The 15355-nt window shown below is 52.8% G+C and overlaps 1 protein-coding gene across 3 annotated transcripts in view; it reads left to right on the top strand.

Annotated features, from left to right (window-relative positions):
• TBC1D22A (TBC1 domain family member 22A) overlaps window positions 1–15355 on the top strand; it is a 320419-nt gene that overhangs the window by 194917 nt on the left and 110147 nt on the right. For all 3 annotated transcript variants that reach the window (XM_078449286.2, XM_078449287.2, XM_078449288.2), the window contains one exon: window positions 8162–8237. In XM_078449286.2, the coding sequence (XP_078305412.2) occupies window positions 8162–8237 (76 nt within the window). The remainder of the gene's footprint in view (window positions 1–8161; window positions 8238–15355) is intronic.

The following is a 15355-nucleotide window of genomic DNA, read 5'->3' on the forward strand; positions in this document are numbered from 1 at the left end:
TGGTCATTTTAAAGAAATTGTCCTTAATTCTTTTTTTTTTTAATTTTTTAAACATGTTTTTATTTTTGAGAGAGAGAGAGAGACAGAGCACAAGCAGGGGAGGGGCACAGAGAGGGAGACACAGAATCCGAAGCAGGCTCCAGGCTCTGAACTGTCAGCACAGAGTCCGACGTGGGGCTCAAACTCACATTGGGGTCATGATGTGAGGTTATGACCTGAGCCGACGTCGGACATGCCGACATCGGATGCCCAACTGACTGAGCCACCCAGGTGCCCCTATACTTCTTAATTCTTTTAATGTCTAGGGGAATTATGGTGCTATCTTTCATTCCTAGCGTTGATAATTAACTTTACTGCTACTTGTTTTGGGATCTGCCACATGGTATGCCTTGGTTAACGTTTCATGTGTCCTTGGAAAGAACTTGTGCTCTGCTTTGTTGGGGGGAGTTTCCGTAAATGTCAGTTGGGTCAGGTTGATTGATAGTTAGTCTAGTCTTCTCTGCTTTTACTGATTTTCTGTTTACTTTTCCTATCCACTACTGAGTGAAGACTTTTGAAATTTCCAACTACAACGATTGATTTGTCTCTTCTTTAGTTTTTTCAGTTTTGCTTCACATTATTTGAATGTCATTTATTAGATACGCACATGTAGGATTAGGCTTTAGGTTTTCTTGATGAATTTGTATTTATTATTTTTGTTTATTGCTTAACCTTTTTTTTAAATGTTTATTTATTTTTGAGAGAGAGAGAGTGTGAGTGGGTGAATGGCAGAGAGAGAGAGAGAGAGAGAGAGAGAGAGAGACAGAATCTGAAACAGGCTCCAGGCTCTGAACTCTCAGCACAGAACGCGATGTGGGGCTCAATCTCGGGAACAGCGAGATCATGACCTAGGCTGATGTCGGATGCTTAATGAAATGAACCACCAGGCACCCTGTTTATTATTTTTTTAAAAATGTTTTTATTTATCTTTGAGAGAGAGAGTGCATGCGTATGCACGCATCCACGGGTCGGGGTGGGGCAGACGGGGGGAGAGAGGATCCCAAGCAGGCTCCACGCTGACAGCAGAGAGCCTGATGCAGGACTTGAACTCATGAACCGTGAGATCATGACCTGAGCTGAAGTCAGACACTTAACTGACTGAGCCACGCAGGTGCCCCTATTTTTGTTTATTGATATGAAATTCTCCTCATTGTTTCTGGTTGTGCTCCCTGTGCTGGAGCCCAGTCCCTCTGATATTAATACAGCCATTCTGCCATCCTTTGTCTTAGTCTTGGTGCGTCTTTCTTACCCCTTTGCTTGTGATCTACCGGCATCTTCTTGGTTAGAGTGCATTTCTTGTTCATTACTTACAGTTGGATTTGCTTCCTCTTTTTAAGTGTGTTTACATACGTTCATAGGATGTTTCCAGTGTAATTATCTGTATGGCTGGTGTGTAGGCTGCTATTCTGCTCTTTATTTTGTATTCATTTTTCTTACTTCCTCCTTTTTTCTACCTTCTTCTGGATGAATTGAGCACTTTTAAAAATTAGTAGACTTAAAAAAAAGTTAACGGACTTTATGTTTTAGAGCAGTTTCAGGTGTACAGAAATACCGAGCAGAAAGTACCGTTCCTGTGCACTCACCACCTCCTGACAGACACGGCTTCTCCTAGTATTAACGTCTTGCATTAGGGTGATGTACTTGGTACAGCTGATAAGCCAGTGCTGGTTTATCATTATTAGCTAAAGTCCAGAGTTTACGTCAGGGTTCTCTCTTGGTGGTGGACATTCTGTGGGTTTGGATGAATGTCTAATGGCACGTGTCCACCATTACAGTATCACATAGAGTGGTTTCTGTGCCTTAAAAATCCCCTGTGCTCCAGCCCTTCACCCTCTCTTCCTCTCAGACCCTTGACGACCGCTGCCCTTTTTACTGGCTCCGTGGTTTTGGCAGAATGCCAGCCAGTGGCTGAAGGCGGGCATTTACCATCTTCCCCGTTTTTGGAGTGGCTGGCAGTGGGAGCACTGGCCGCCGTGTCTGGGCTGAGGGAGGGAGCCACATCTTCACCACTGTCCTGTGACCGGTGTCACCGTGGAAGGGTGGGTCCAGGTTCTTGAGGTACAGTGATGACTCATTTAACATCCCCAGCGCCTTGTGAAGGGGCCCTTCCTCTCTCATTTGTAGATGAGAAAACCGGAGACCAGAGGAATTAAGGTCGCAGGAACCAAGGGGGGAGTTGGCCTCACATAATGGACGACGCCCCTCCACCTGAGTGTGGTCTCCCGGGGCGCTCCGTCCTTGCCCTCGTCCTTCCCCCCCTCTTCTCGGAGTGTGTAATGAGGACACGGAGGGTGTAAGTTTCAGCATCGCCTCTAAGCTTGCAGGGACAGCTAATGTGATAGATGACATAATCAACATTCAGAATGAGTGCAGCTGCCTGGAATGCCACCCGAGAACCAATCAAGTGAGCGAGCGCAGAGCAATAAATGAAAAGCCCCACGTTCAAGTTCAAAAACCCAACCAGTCGTGCGGGTCGTTGAAAGCAGTTTGGATACTTCGGGGGGCCTGCGTCCAGTGAGGGGCCCTGGTCGTCCTTTGGCCTGGATCAGGGCGGTGGTCTCACACCTGACACCCCCACGTCCGCTCTGCCCCTCGCAGCCACAGGCGTCTTCCAGAATGCGGATCTGGTAACCGCGGTCCTCCCCATGTCTGGGTCCCTACCTTCGTTCCACAGCTCTGCTCCCACGTGGTCTCCCAGCCTCGGAATGGTCGTCTCCTGCCCCACCACAGCCTCCCCTCTGCCCCTCCAGCTGTACTGGCTGTCATATAATGAGGACTCCTTGGTCCCCTCCTGGGAGGGTGCCCTGCTCTCGGCTGCTGCCAGGGCCGTCCTGCACCCTGCTCCCTTTTTTCTGCATCTCTGCTCAGGCCTCACCGTCCGCCTGGCCCCCAGGAGAGGCTCCCTGTTCTGCGCTGTGATGGCAGGAGGGACTTCCCGGATCACAGTGAGCCCGTCACATGCGCTCGCATGGCCTCTGTGACGATCATTTGCTTGACTCTTCTCTCTCTGTGAACAGAAGGGCCCTGTTTTTCTCCCCGACTGTGTCTCCCCGAAGACCACCCGGAGGTTCACTGCCTCCCGGGACTCAGTACATAGGACTCAGGGCCCGGCTTCCTTCCAGGGCCAGCATGTAGAGCAGAGCCAGCCAAGCGGGGGGTGGGGGGGGGGGCACAGAGGCAACAGGGGTAAGCTTCCTCGTGGCCTGCCCTGGTGGAGGTTAACGCCCCCGGCGGCGAGTCCTGGCGGCAGGTGTGAAATGTCCTCCAGGGAGCTTGTCAGAGACTCCGTGCTGGCTTCTCTTGAGAGCTCGTCACCTGCACACCCTCTGCCTGGCATTTTTCAGAATTCCAGACTCTGGAAGGAACGCAGTTCAGCATAAGCTACACTGTCAGTTGAGGCACCCTGGGCGTTTCTTCCTTGTTAGGGAATGATGGGAACACTCCCGAAACACTCAGGCACCAGCCGAGGGAGGGAGGGCTGGCCTTGCACACAAGCCTGTCTGAGGACGGCAGTCCCATCTGTGCCGGGACTCGGCGTGTCGCCTGGCCCACGGCAGGATGCAGTAAGTGGTTCCTGGGGCAATGAAGGCGCCTACAGTCCGACACCGTGGGGCCGTGTATCGGATGCTGCATCCTTGCGGTAACTGGGGTGACGTCCCGATGGGCGAGCGCCGAGCGTGGCTGTGGCTGCCACATTTGCTGTCTCACCTGTGTGCTGCCAGGGCCCCCGTGGGACACTTTGTCCGAGGCTGTGCCAGATGGCCTGGGGGCGCCAGTAAGAGGTGAAGGTCACAGAAGTCTTTCAGGCGGGTGTTTGGGGAAAGGGCTTGCCGAGTTGTTTGGGGGCAGGTCCAGGGGGGTGAGGAGGGTGACATGGTTTCAGAGTAAGAGGGAAGCCAAGTTCTGGGAGGCGGACCAGGAGGCGGGGCTCTGGAGGCGGGGCTCTGGAGGCGGACCAGGAGGCGGGGCTCTGGAGGCGGGGCTCTGGAGGCGGGCCAGGAGGCGGGGCTCTGGAGGCGGCCAGGAGGTGGGGTTCTGGAGGCGGGGCTCTGGAGGCGGGGCTCTGGAGATGGGCCAGGAGGCGGGGCTCAGGAGGCGGGCCTGGAGGCAGGCCAGGAGGCGGGGCTGGTCCAGGGCACAGCCCCTGTCAGGTGCAGGCGGGGTTCCTAGCGCCCCTGGAGCTGCGTGCCTCAGTAGGTGGGTGCTGTTGGTCCTTCCAGCTGAGCCCCTGTGAATTTAATTTTCAGCTCTTCCCTGAAGTGCTCCTTCAAAACATGCTATTCTCCTTTTCTCCTGAAGAGCACAGGAAGTGCTATTTGTTATTGCCAGAGTGTGAGGTGGAAGGTAGCAGCAGATGCGAGGGCCCCCCCGTGTGCGCCTGCTTTGATGGTTTCTTGCGAACGCATACTTTTCCCCCTGTAAACATTCCCCAAGAGGTCACTGTATTCCTCAGACCTTTCTTCCTCCCGCCAGTAAGTTTTGTGTATTGTATTCTTTTTGAAAGACATAGAATCAGATCTCAGTTTGGAAGGGTATGAATGTTTGCTTTTTGTGAAGGGAGTGATATCATTACTGTTCACGTTTCTATCAATGTGTAGCATCTCGTGTGCCCGTTCACCGCGTCACTTAGCAGATGTGTTCTGCACAAAGTGCGTGTGCAGGTGTGTGTTTGGACCGGGTGCTGGGGGTGGTGTCCTGGCCTTGAGCAGGCAGAACCCGGGGTCTGATCAGAGGCTCTTTTCCTGTGGGGTCTTGGGCTGCGGGCACCCCCCCGGGAGGGCATGAGTGCCACGTGCCTCCCAGAGGGGCTGTTACTAGGGTCGCAGAATATTCCTCTCCCCGTACACCTGGACAAGCCTTCAAAGGCTGCCTGGCTGCTGAGTGGGGCCATCCACAGCCTGGGCCCCCTCCGCTGACCGATGTGGTCTCCTCGCTGGGTGCTGCCCTCCGAGCTCCATCTTGTCATCAGGGTCAGAGCCTGTCTGAAGGCCGGTCTTCTCTGCCTGTGACTCAGATCCAGAATGCCAAGCCCCTGCCCCATCAGTCTTTTCTGGTCCTTTTAAAATACAGATTTTTTTTTTTTTTTTTTTTTTTTTTAATTTTAAAGGCTCTCAGCCGTTCTTCTTTTCACGTTGTTTGGATTTCCAAGAAAACCTATCTTCCCTACCTGGGTTTTGAACAAATTGAGAAATAAAACAAAATAGTGGCAGATGGAGACTGAGGAATACCTTTTATTTCTTCTAAATGAGAATCTTGAAATCCTATCTCAGTGTGAGAGCCAAATAAACTGGCCGACTGAATCCCAGGCTTACTCAGGCTTACCCACCCCGTCGGAGCCGACCGCCCACGCGGTAGAGCCACCCTGGGGCGCCGAGTGGAGAGCTTTCCTGGGGAGCAGCCTTCCTGGGGGACTAGCTGGCTCTGAGCGGTGGAAGGAGGGCTGAGCCCACAGCCTGTCTATTCTGCTGGGCTTGGCTGCCGGGCTTAGCAGTTGAGAAGTTGCCTCTTTGCAGCGAGTGTTCTGGGGATAGAGACCGTGCAGGAGTGGCTGCGGCTGAATTCCCCGGAGGAGGGGAGGAAGTCCACGGCCCGGCCCGTGAGGACGTGCCAGCTCGAAGTGAAGCTCCTGCACCTTCGACTGTTCTCCTGGGACCCCTGGGGGAGGGTGTTGGAATGTGCCCTTGATGACTCTGGAATTTGCCAGAACTGAGCGTTAACGAAATGATCCGCAAGGCGTCAGAGTCACTCTGCAGTTTCTTCCTCATCCTGAACCATACCCAGGTCTGCTGTTGGCCCCGGCTCATCAGAAGTTCCGCTGGGCAGTTGGATGACAGCCTATAGACTTCCAACCAGGCAGTGCGCTCCAAATTTGAATATAAATTTCCTTCTGTTATCCAGTTTCCAGGGAGAAATGAAGTCTTGAAGGCTACCCCTTGCAAAAGCTCAAGTCCAAGCCCCAAATTTCTTTTCCCTGTTACGCTCTGTCCTTAATGGGTGTTGCTGCGTCGGGACGTGCACGGCTCCTTCAGGCCCAGGAGTCCTGCTCATTAAACGGGAGTCCCTGACAGGCCTCACTTCTCCAGAGCTCAGGGTTTAGCAGGACACACAGGCCTGTCACCAGATCTTGGAGACGGTCATGCCAGGCACCCGAGGGGCCCCCTCGGGGCCCCCTCGGGAGCGCCCATGTTTTGTGCCTCGGTGTTGCTCTGGGTTAGGTCGGTGCACGCAACTCTTCGTGGTCTTGCCCTCGCAGAGATGCCCCGGCTTGGAGCCTGGAGCCTGTCACTCGAAATCCACTTGGGGGACATCGCCCGGTGAGCGATCAGGGCCGACTCTGTCCATTTTCCATGTCCATGGGGAAAAAACCCTCACTGCCTTGTAGGCACTTTTTTTTTTTAAAAGAGAGAGAGAGAGAGAGAGAGAGAGAGAGAGAGAGCGTGAGCAGGGGAGAGGGGCAGAGGGAGAGGAAGAGAGTCCTAAGCAGGCTCCACGCTCAGTGCAGAGCCCAGTGTGGGGCTTGAACTCACGACCCTGGGATCATGACTTCAGCCCATATCAAGAGTCAGACGCTTAACCAACCGAGCCCCGAGGCGCCCTTCATCCTTTTATTTCAGTGGGTCCCTGGGGCCCCAGTAAAAAACATCGTCCAAACCTCCCGTATCCATTTCCTGTTGCTGCTGTAACAAATCACCACAGGTTTAGTGGCTTAAAAACAACACAGGTTATTTATTATCTCGTGGTTCTGGAGGCCAGGGTTCTGATGTGTGTCTCTTGGGGCTAAACCAAGGTGTGGGCCGGGCCGCATCCTTCCCAGAGGCTCCAGGGAGAACTCATAACCTTGGCTTTTCCCAGCCGGCGCCCTTGGCTCCGGCCCCTTTCTTCATCTTCAGAGCTGCCATGGCGGGTCGAGTCTTTCTTGTGCTCACACAAACTCTCCTCCTCCCCTTCTACTTGTCAGGACCCCATGACCACAGTGGGATAACTCCTCATGGTCAGTGGATCCACACCTCCGTGCCCTTTGGCCGGCTCTGGACATGGACCTCTTTGGGGTTGTCTCTGCCTTGCCTGTGTGTCCCCGTGTGAACGCTTGTGCCTGTGGGAGCCCAGTGGCTCTTCGGAGGGTGACCGGAGGCTGGCTGGGGCCCCGTCCTTGTTTCTCGCGCCTCTGGTGCCTTGGACCCGCCAGCCTTTTCCCCTGACCTGGTTTCCTGGTCAGGAAGGCCTAGAAGGCAGCATTATTCTCACGGTATGGATGACAAAACGAGCCCCGAGAGGGGATGTCGCTTGCCAAGGCCACACAGCTCCTGAGTAGTAGAACAGGGCTCCCTTTCCAGGTCCGTCTGACCGAGGACTTGTCCCACTCGATGCCTTCACCTTCTTCACCCGGCTTCACTAAGAATGGTCTCGCGCTCACACTCTCCTCGTGCAGTGGCTGTGTCGTTGGCCCTTGGACCGTGGGCATGACGCCAGCACCGTCGGTACCAGCCCGGCCACCGTTCCGCACCTGCTCCTGCGATGACACCGAGTCCCTCCTGCCCGTGCACCAGCCAGGCAGCGGCACCCAGCATGCACTTCTCAGGGAGCCTGTTTGTTCACTGTGTGTTTAATGTTTACTTATTTTTGAGAGAGACAGACAGAAAGACAGAGCTTGAGCAGGGGAGGGGTAGAGAGGGGGGGAGACACAGAATCCGAAGCAGGCTTCAAGCTCTGAGCTGTCAGCACAGAGCCTGACACGGGGCTCGAACCCACAAACCGCGAGATCATGACCTGAGCCGAAGTCGGCCGCTTAACCGACTGAGCCACCCAGGCGCACCCCTCCCCGCACCCCCCCCCTTTGTTCATTTTAAATGTAAACGTCTACATTTACATAAAGAGATGCTCCAGTGAATACCCCTGAGATGGGTGTGCCCACCCTCTGATGTCAGGAAGGGGCTGGACCCGACCTCGAACCGGATTGCGCTGTGTGTTGGCCTTGTGACGCGGTCTGGTGTGTAACACGTGAGTCTAGTTGGGGAACTCGTTCTGCTGTGAAAGTGTTCACCTTTGCTCCACTGCCTTTTCCCCCTCGGAACGTGTGTTTTATTTTCTACCCATATGACAGCCGCTGTTATTTTCCCCGTAGGACAACTATACCTTTGCCCAGCCTGGGATTCAAATGAAGGTGAAAATGTTGGAAGAGCTGGTGAGCCGGATTGACGGTAAGCCCACTTCCTGAGCACCCACCTCCCTGAGGGCCATGCGGGGTGGGCGGGGGCGGGGGGAGGTGGGCGCGAGGCTTGGGGCTCGGGCTTGGCCCCCCGGCCCGGGCGATGCTGTCCTCACTCAGCCCGTGGGGCCCGGCTCCCCCAGGGCAGGGCTGGGCATTCTTCTGGGCCAGAGCCTCTCCCTTCCCATGATTAAGGCGACGTAATCAGAATTCAGCGCAGGCACTTTGCAGGGAATAATGAGCGCGTACCAGAAGCGGGCAGATCTCACTCCTTATTAAGCCCGATGATTGTCATAATCTGGGCGACAGCATGGTTGTTTACGGCTGTCCTTTGGCACTCTGTTCCCTGCCTTTGTGCATCATTTTGCTACCAAGGATGCTGGCATAATTTCTCCATGGAATCCAATTAATTACCGAGTCTGGAAGGAACATCTTTAATATTATGGAAAAATTACAGTGTGTGCTCGGCCGTTTTAGATTATGTTTTCATATTTAAGTGGGGGCTTTGAAATACTTTTTACGTTCATTCTTTAAATAATTTCCCCTATACATCATAGGGGAACTGCCTGTGATACTGCAGCAGCAGAGTTTAATGAAATGAAAGTTGGGAGATAATGCCTGCCCATCCCGGGCATATTCTCCTGACAGCTTGTTACATTAACGAACAGAGCATTAATGAAGTGATACCGAGCAGAACCGGGCGTGGATTTGTGACGCCAGCCGGTCAGCGGTGAGGTACAGAGAAGAGAAAGGCTCTTTCATGAAGAGCCTCACGTGAGCTTTGCAGGTGACTTCACCGAATGTGTCGAGAGATCGTACTGTGCTTAGGATGTGATGGGGTGGTGGGCGTTCCAGCCATCACCCCCGGAAAGGCACTCGGTTTGGGGAACTGTTGGATGACATTATAAAATGGGGTCATACAAGTTACAAACTCCATTCTGTTCCTTGGTTGAATCTGATTTTCGACGATGGATCTAATGGTTATTACCCGATTTCCATACGATGAAGTTTTTCACGGTTCTTCCAATGATACTTTATTGATTCAGTATATTTAGCTGCTTTCCAACCTGTCTGTTCAAAATACTGTTTCCTGCTTCCGTAACTGCACTCACTCTTAACCGTGTGACGAGATCTCTGCGAGGTGGCTGGGTTTTCCCCACCAGCAGCTTCCCGGCTGCCCCCAGTCTCCTTACGTTCTTGGAAACAGGATTTGCAGTGGATGTGAATTGCACATCCTTAGCAGCTTCTTCTCTTCTTGTGTCCCTCGGAAGCGTATTTTATGCTTTCCTGGAAGTTGGAAGGTTGTATTTAGTGTTCATCTGTTCCCGTGCTGCAGTTTGGGGAGACACTCGGATTGATTTTTCTCCGTCGCTGTGGTTTAGAAAGAGGCCCGTTGCAGATTTTCTGGAAGATTGTTTGAAAGAGCAGCAACGGTGACCAAAGGAATCCCAACCAAAGGTGTGCTTTTTCGTTAATCACATTTTTCAGCATAATTTCCGAGGAGGGCACTTGATCCAGCGGTTTTTTTGTTTAAAGGATCAGTTCTTCATGACAGAGAAGATTTGTTTACATAGTAGGTAACACCATGTAGCCTATCTGCAACTGTTGCTCTGATGAAACCTGAAATCCCCAGATGACCTGTAGATACCCAGGCTTTCCAAGCAGGAAGTGCACATGGTTGGCAGAGGTCGGGCCCTCTGGCCGGTGGGCACCAGGACCCTCACAACTGCTCGGGAGGAGAACCTGCCAGCCTCAGCTGCGTGAAGGTCACCCTCCCCCCGTTTCATTGCTCACCTCTTAGAGAGAGAAATTGTGGACTTGGAACTTTTGCAGGGACTGTAAAGATTTTATGAAGGGCAGGATGTGTTAGGAAGGCAAAATTGCTTTAAAAAAAAAAAGCTAATGCCTCATTTCTGCATTTTGGGGAAAGGACGGTGTTTATTTCAGAACTTTTTGGCACTTTGGTGAAGGAGCACACCTACATGGGCTGGTTGATTAAGAAGGTGAAGTTAATTACACGGATAAAACTGGAAAATTCAAATTCACCCGGTGGCGGTGGGCCAGACGATTTCAGCCAAGCTGCCCACTGCACAAACTGGAGAGGATTTGTTTTAAAGCTAGCAAACAAACGGGGAAACAAGAAAGAAAAGAAGGAAGGAAAGAGAAAGAAAGAAAGAAAGAAGAAAGAAAGACAGAAAGAAAGAAAGAAAGAAAGAAAGAGAGAAAGAACATAAAGGAAACGTTTCTCAAAAGCATTGAACTGCCAACAAAAAGACAAAACTTGCTGGCTACATTCTAAGAGAATTCTGGAGCCCGGAGAGATGAGCCCAGCACTGAAGGCTGCTGTTATTCTGGGGGCATCTGCTAATCTGGAAAAATAGTCCCGGCTGGAGTTGTTCCTTTGATATCTCCTACAGTGAGTGAGTTCAACCCAAACCCTAGCTACCCAGGACAGAGAATATGAGAAATGCCTGTAACTGTTCTGGGACCAAGCAGAGGGGCCACGAGGGGAAAATTGGAATCGGTTCTCATACAGTCTCGTAATCTTGGTTCACGTCACCTGGGAGGACCAGGGTTGTTTGAACCTCAATCACGGTACTTCTCTATGGAGGACTCACAGTGCCTAAGAGAAGCGAGGCAAACTCTTTCCTGGAGCAAGGTCCCAGAACTGAATTCTTTCATATAATATGATGTGCATCCAATCAAAGCTTATCACCTATTCGAAACTCCTTAAGTAAGTCCAAGTAGAAACAACAGGTAACAGAAACTGGTCCACAAAAAAGGTTGTGCTTTTGTAATTCTTAGGCATATACCATGAAACCGTTATCCTTACTCTGTACAAAGAAATAAAATCAAGTAAGCTTGAAAGCTTGAAAGTGTCTGCAGGGGAATAGGAAACTGTATAATTTTGTCCGAGAGACTTGAAAAATGACCAAATAGGATTTCTGGAATTGCAAATGTGATAATCAAATTAAAAGCTTAGTGGTTAGAAACAGATAAAGAGAACATTAGTGAACTGGAAGGTGGTTGGAAGGAAATAGCCATAATAAAACCCGGAGGGTAAGAATATGGAAATCACAGAAGGCAGGAGATGTAGAGGGTGTGGGCAGGAAGCCTGATGTACATTTGTTTGGAGACACAGGGGGAGAAGAGAGAGAATGAGTAAGACTTTGAAGAGATGGTAAGTTGAGATATTTTCCAAAAGTACCGAAATGCACCAGTTCACAGACTTAAGAGACCAGTGGATCCAGAGGAGAATTACTAACGGGAAAACTGCATCCTCATGAAGTTTAATGAAACTAAAGACAAAGTCGTAAAGCATCTGGAGAAAAGTTATTTTCTAAGAACGGCTATTTGAAAACTGACTTCTCAACAAAGATATGAGAAGATAGCCTCAACGTGCTTCAAGAATGTAACTCTAGAGTCTTCATCCAGCCAGAATATCTGTCAGGAGTGAATGGGGAATTCCAGAAGGCCACCTGCCTGCGCTGTTTTGCGCTACCTCTGAGAAACCGTGCAAATCAACACGCGCAGCAAATAAAAGCACACACAAGCTACTCTTGCAGCAGAAGTAGAACTCAGATCCCCTGTAAGTGGGTAAATCATCGTCCAACCTCAGCCTGTGGGGAGGGGCAGGTGGTCAGTGCGAGAAGTCTCTGGACAAAGGAGAGGGTTATGGCACCTCAGGAGAAAAAGAACCACCGTGCCCTCTGCTTCTCCGGGACGATTAGATGTGAACTCTCACACACGGTGTACGAGTGCACGGCCTGGCTCCAGAGGTGCATCGAGAACGCACATTGGCCAAGCCTCTAAAAATCCGGGTTGGGTGGAAGCCGAATGTCACCGTTACGGTCACGACAGGCTCACCGATACCTTGTGAACAAACAGCCTGTACATCTCAGCAGCCTAAACAGTGAGCGCATCCCTTGTGGCTTGGCCGGAGGTCCCGCGTTGTTTTCACTCTGGCACTCAGGCTGAGGCTCAGCTGCCATCAGGAGTGTTCCGCCCAGTTCCCGTGATGGAAGGAAAAGCATTCTGGGGAGGACTCACAGGTGCTTAACGCTTCCGGCAGTAAGTGGTTCCTACAGCTGTGCTGTGTCTCGTTGGCCGAACCAAGTCATGTGCTGTGACAAAAGTCAGGGGCAGAGGGAAGCGGAGAGCCCAGTGCCATGGTGGACAGAGATGCGCGTGCACCAGCACAGACGTGCCCACGGGCAGGAGCACGTGCCCTCAGCGTGTCTGTTCCCTGCTTACCACGTGATGTTTGTACGTAAAAGCATAAGTTCACGCCAATTATTTAGAAATTTGCTGCTGTAATAACGAACAGAGGTTAACACTCGTGCAGCGAGAATCTCAGCACGCGAAGCACCTTCGGGGATTTTTGCCCCACCTCACACCTAGCATGTACGTGTATTTGAAAGAAATGTCACATTTTTGCGGCATATTCAGATGATGTGCCTTGTGCGTTTATTGTCCTTATGTCCATTACCTCTGATGGCAACTTGCGAGAGCCCACGATCTCCAGTGAACCCCAAGTTCGGCCTCTGCGCCCTTCCAAAGGCTGCATTCAGAGCCCTGTGGCCGAAACCTGGGGGCAGCCGCACCGCGGGCTTTGTTGTCACGCATCTTTGTGTTGTAAGATGATATAAGTTGTTTTTAATGTTTATTCATTTCTGAGTGAGAGAACACAAGCGGGTAAGCAGCAGAGAGAGAGAGAGAGAGGGAGAGGGAGACACAGAATCCGAAGCAGGCTCCGAGCTGTCAGCACAGAGCCTGACAAGAGGCTGGAACCACAAACTGTGAGATCATGACCTGAGCCAAAGTCGGCCGCTTAACCGACTGAGCCACCCAGGTGCCCCTGTCATAAGATGATATAAATGAAATCCTTGCCACATCTTTTGTTTAAAAATCTAAGGGAGAGCCTATGTCATTATTACAAAAGGAATATTTCAAGATACACAGCATTAGCAGGTTCTGGGTATGTCCGTGTTTGTTTTTTTCAGAAGACTTAAAATCAGATCCTAGAGAATTGCTTCATAGATTAGTGTCCCGTGGGGCGCAAAATGGGCACAGAAAGGGAAGCCAGGGGATCGTTCCTGGTGATGGGCTGGCCTTAGGACAGAGCCGGGACTGTCATCCGCCCTCCTGACGGCCCAGAACTCCTTGCTGTCCCCGGGGCCCTGGGTCTGCTCGGCTCTGCTCTGAAATTGTTTCCAGAGACAATAAACCCAAGAGACCCCAGTGGGCCAGAAGGAGGAGAGAAATCTGGTCGTCATTCAGCCAGTCTGAGCCAAGATCTTCGGCAGATGTCGGCCCAGAGATTTCCATCTTGGGCGTTAGGCCTGTCTCCAGGCTGCTCGGGAAGGCCAGAGCCAGCCACCAGAAATGGCCCCGCTCTCGGCATTCTGATCCAGACCATGCCTTCTTTCCTTTGGTGAAAAACAGATAAATCCTTCCTCCTACCTGGTCTCAGCAGTGCCAGATTGAGCACGTGAAAGTAAGCGCCCGGGTAAATTTGAATTTCACATAAATAATACCTTTTTTAGCATAAGCACGACACCCACTGAAATTCAGATTTCACTGGGCCGCCGGTATCTCCCCGGGCAGCTCTATGCCAGCTGAGCTCAGCGCGGGGCCACATCAGATCGAGACCCGGTCCCGAGCCCCGGGCTGCCTGTGCGGCTGGGGTCACTGGTGGTGGTGAGAAATCCTGCCTTACACAGGCTATCTGGGCTATCTGAAATTAAAGATACGTGCGTGTACGCGCACACACACGCCCTCACACGTACACACCTACGTCTCCCCCAGGTGTGGTTCCTTCCTGACGTGGTTACTGTGTCAGTACTTTCCGGGTTTCTCTGGAGCCCTGCTGATGCTCAGCACACGTCCCCGTTGCCCGCCGTGTCAGAGCAGGGCCCGCTTTGTCCTCCACCAGGAATCGTCCCCTGAGCCGTAAGCCGCCGCGCTCGCTGGACTTGACGCTGCAGATGTGCTGATGCCGCCGGCCGCTGGGCGGTTTTCACACGCAGTTGTTCTCCTCCGTTAGGTTCGGTCAGTTTCTGACCCCCGAATTGTGATTCTCTGACAGGCTGATCTAGGAGCCCTGGACCGCCCCCGTGAGTGAGCCCACCGTCGCGCAGGGGCTCACTGCCCTGGGGTGCCGGGGTTTTCCTGTGCGGTCACTGTGGACGTGACCTTTTGAGATCCGCTGGCCCAGGGCTGTGCAGGACGCGTGCCGTGTTGACCCGTGTCAGTCGAGTACAGGCGGTCTCGGGGGAGGCCCGGCCTCTCCGCCTTGAGTCGCTCAACCGGATTTGCCCTTCGTCCCTGCTGCCGCGATGTTCTGCCGGGAACAGCAGCTGGATGTCCAGGCGCGGCTTCCAGACCCTTCACAGGATGAACCAGCCCCCCTCCTCCGGCAGCTCCAGGCCGGCCCAGGCGGACCCTTTGCTTTCCGTCAGTCAGTGCACGTGGTCCCAGCTTCCGCTCCGCTCCTGGCTCTCGTCGTGGCCTTTGCCTGAAACCGTCTTCTCCCCCTGCGGCTTCTGTCCCCCGCAGCCAGGGTCCTAGCACTCCCTCTGAGCACCACGCACACAGAAAGCGGCCGCAGGAGACGGAAGGAGTTTGCTGCGTGGAGGGGGGTAGCCGGTGTGGAGCGAGTGCCAGACGGGACTTCAGGGAGCCGAGAGTAGGGCAGGTGACCAGTGCCCGGAGCCGGAGATCGTGGGGTGCAGCCTGGGAAGCACTTTGTGAATCGTGTGCTCGGTGACCCCACGTGCCTGTCATGGAGGGGAGTCTGCAGGAGACCCCCCCCCTTGGGCCGGAGCCTGGAAAGTGTTGCTGACGGTCCCGGGAAGAGGCCATACCAGCCCAGGCCCAGGGCAGGCCTGAGCTCCTGGGTCCTACAGAATTTTCTCCTGTGGGCGCCTTCAGGTTTTGATCTGTCACTGAGTATTCCGAAGTGTGCCAGCACTGTGCCACCACCAGCCTGCTGTGCACAGGGCACTCTTGGGGGGTGTGGACCGTGTGTCCAGAGCTCTCTGCAAGGTGTTCGTGCTGTGGCATGGGGGTTGCATGCTCCTGGTGGCAGTGGCCAAGTGTCAGAGGACA

This window comes from Panthera onca, chromosome B4, assembly GCF_046562875.1.
Source record: "Panthera onca isolate mPanOnc1 chromosome B4, mPanOnc1 haplotype 2, whole genome shotgun sequence".
Lineage (NCBI taxonomy): Eukaryota > Metazoa > Chordata > Mammalia > Carnivora > Felidae > Panthera > Panthera onca.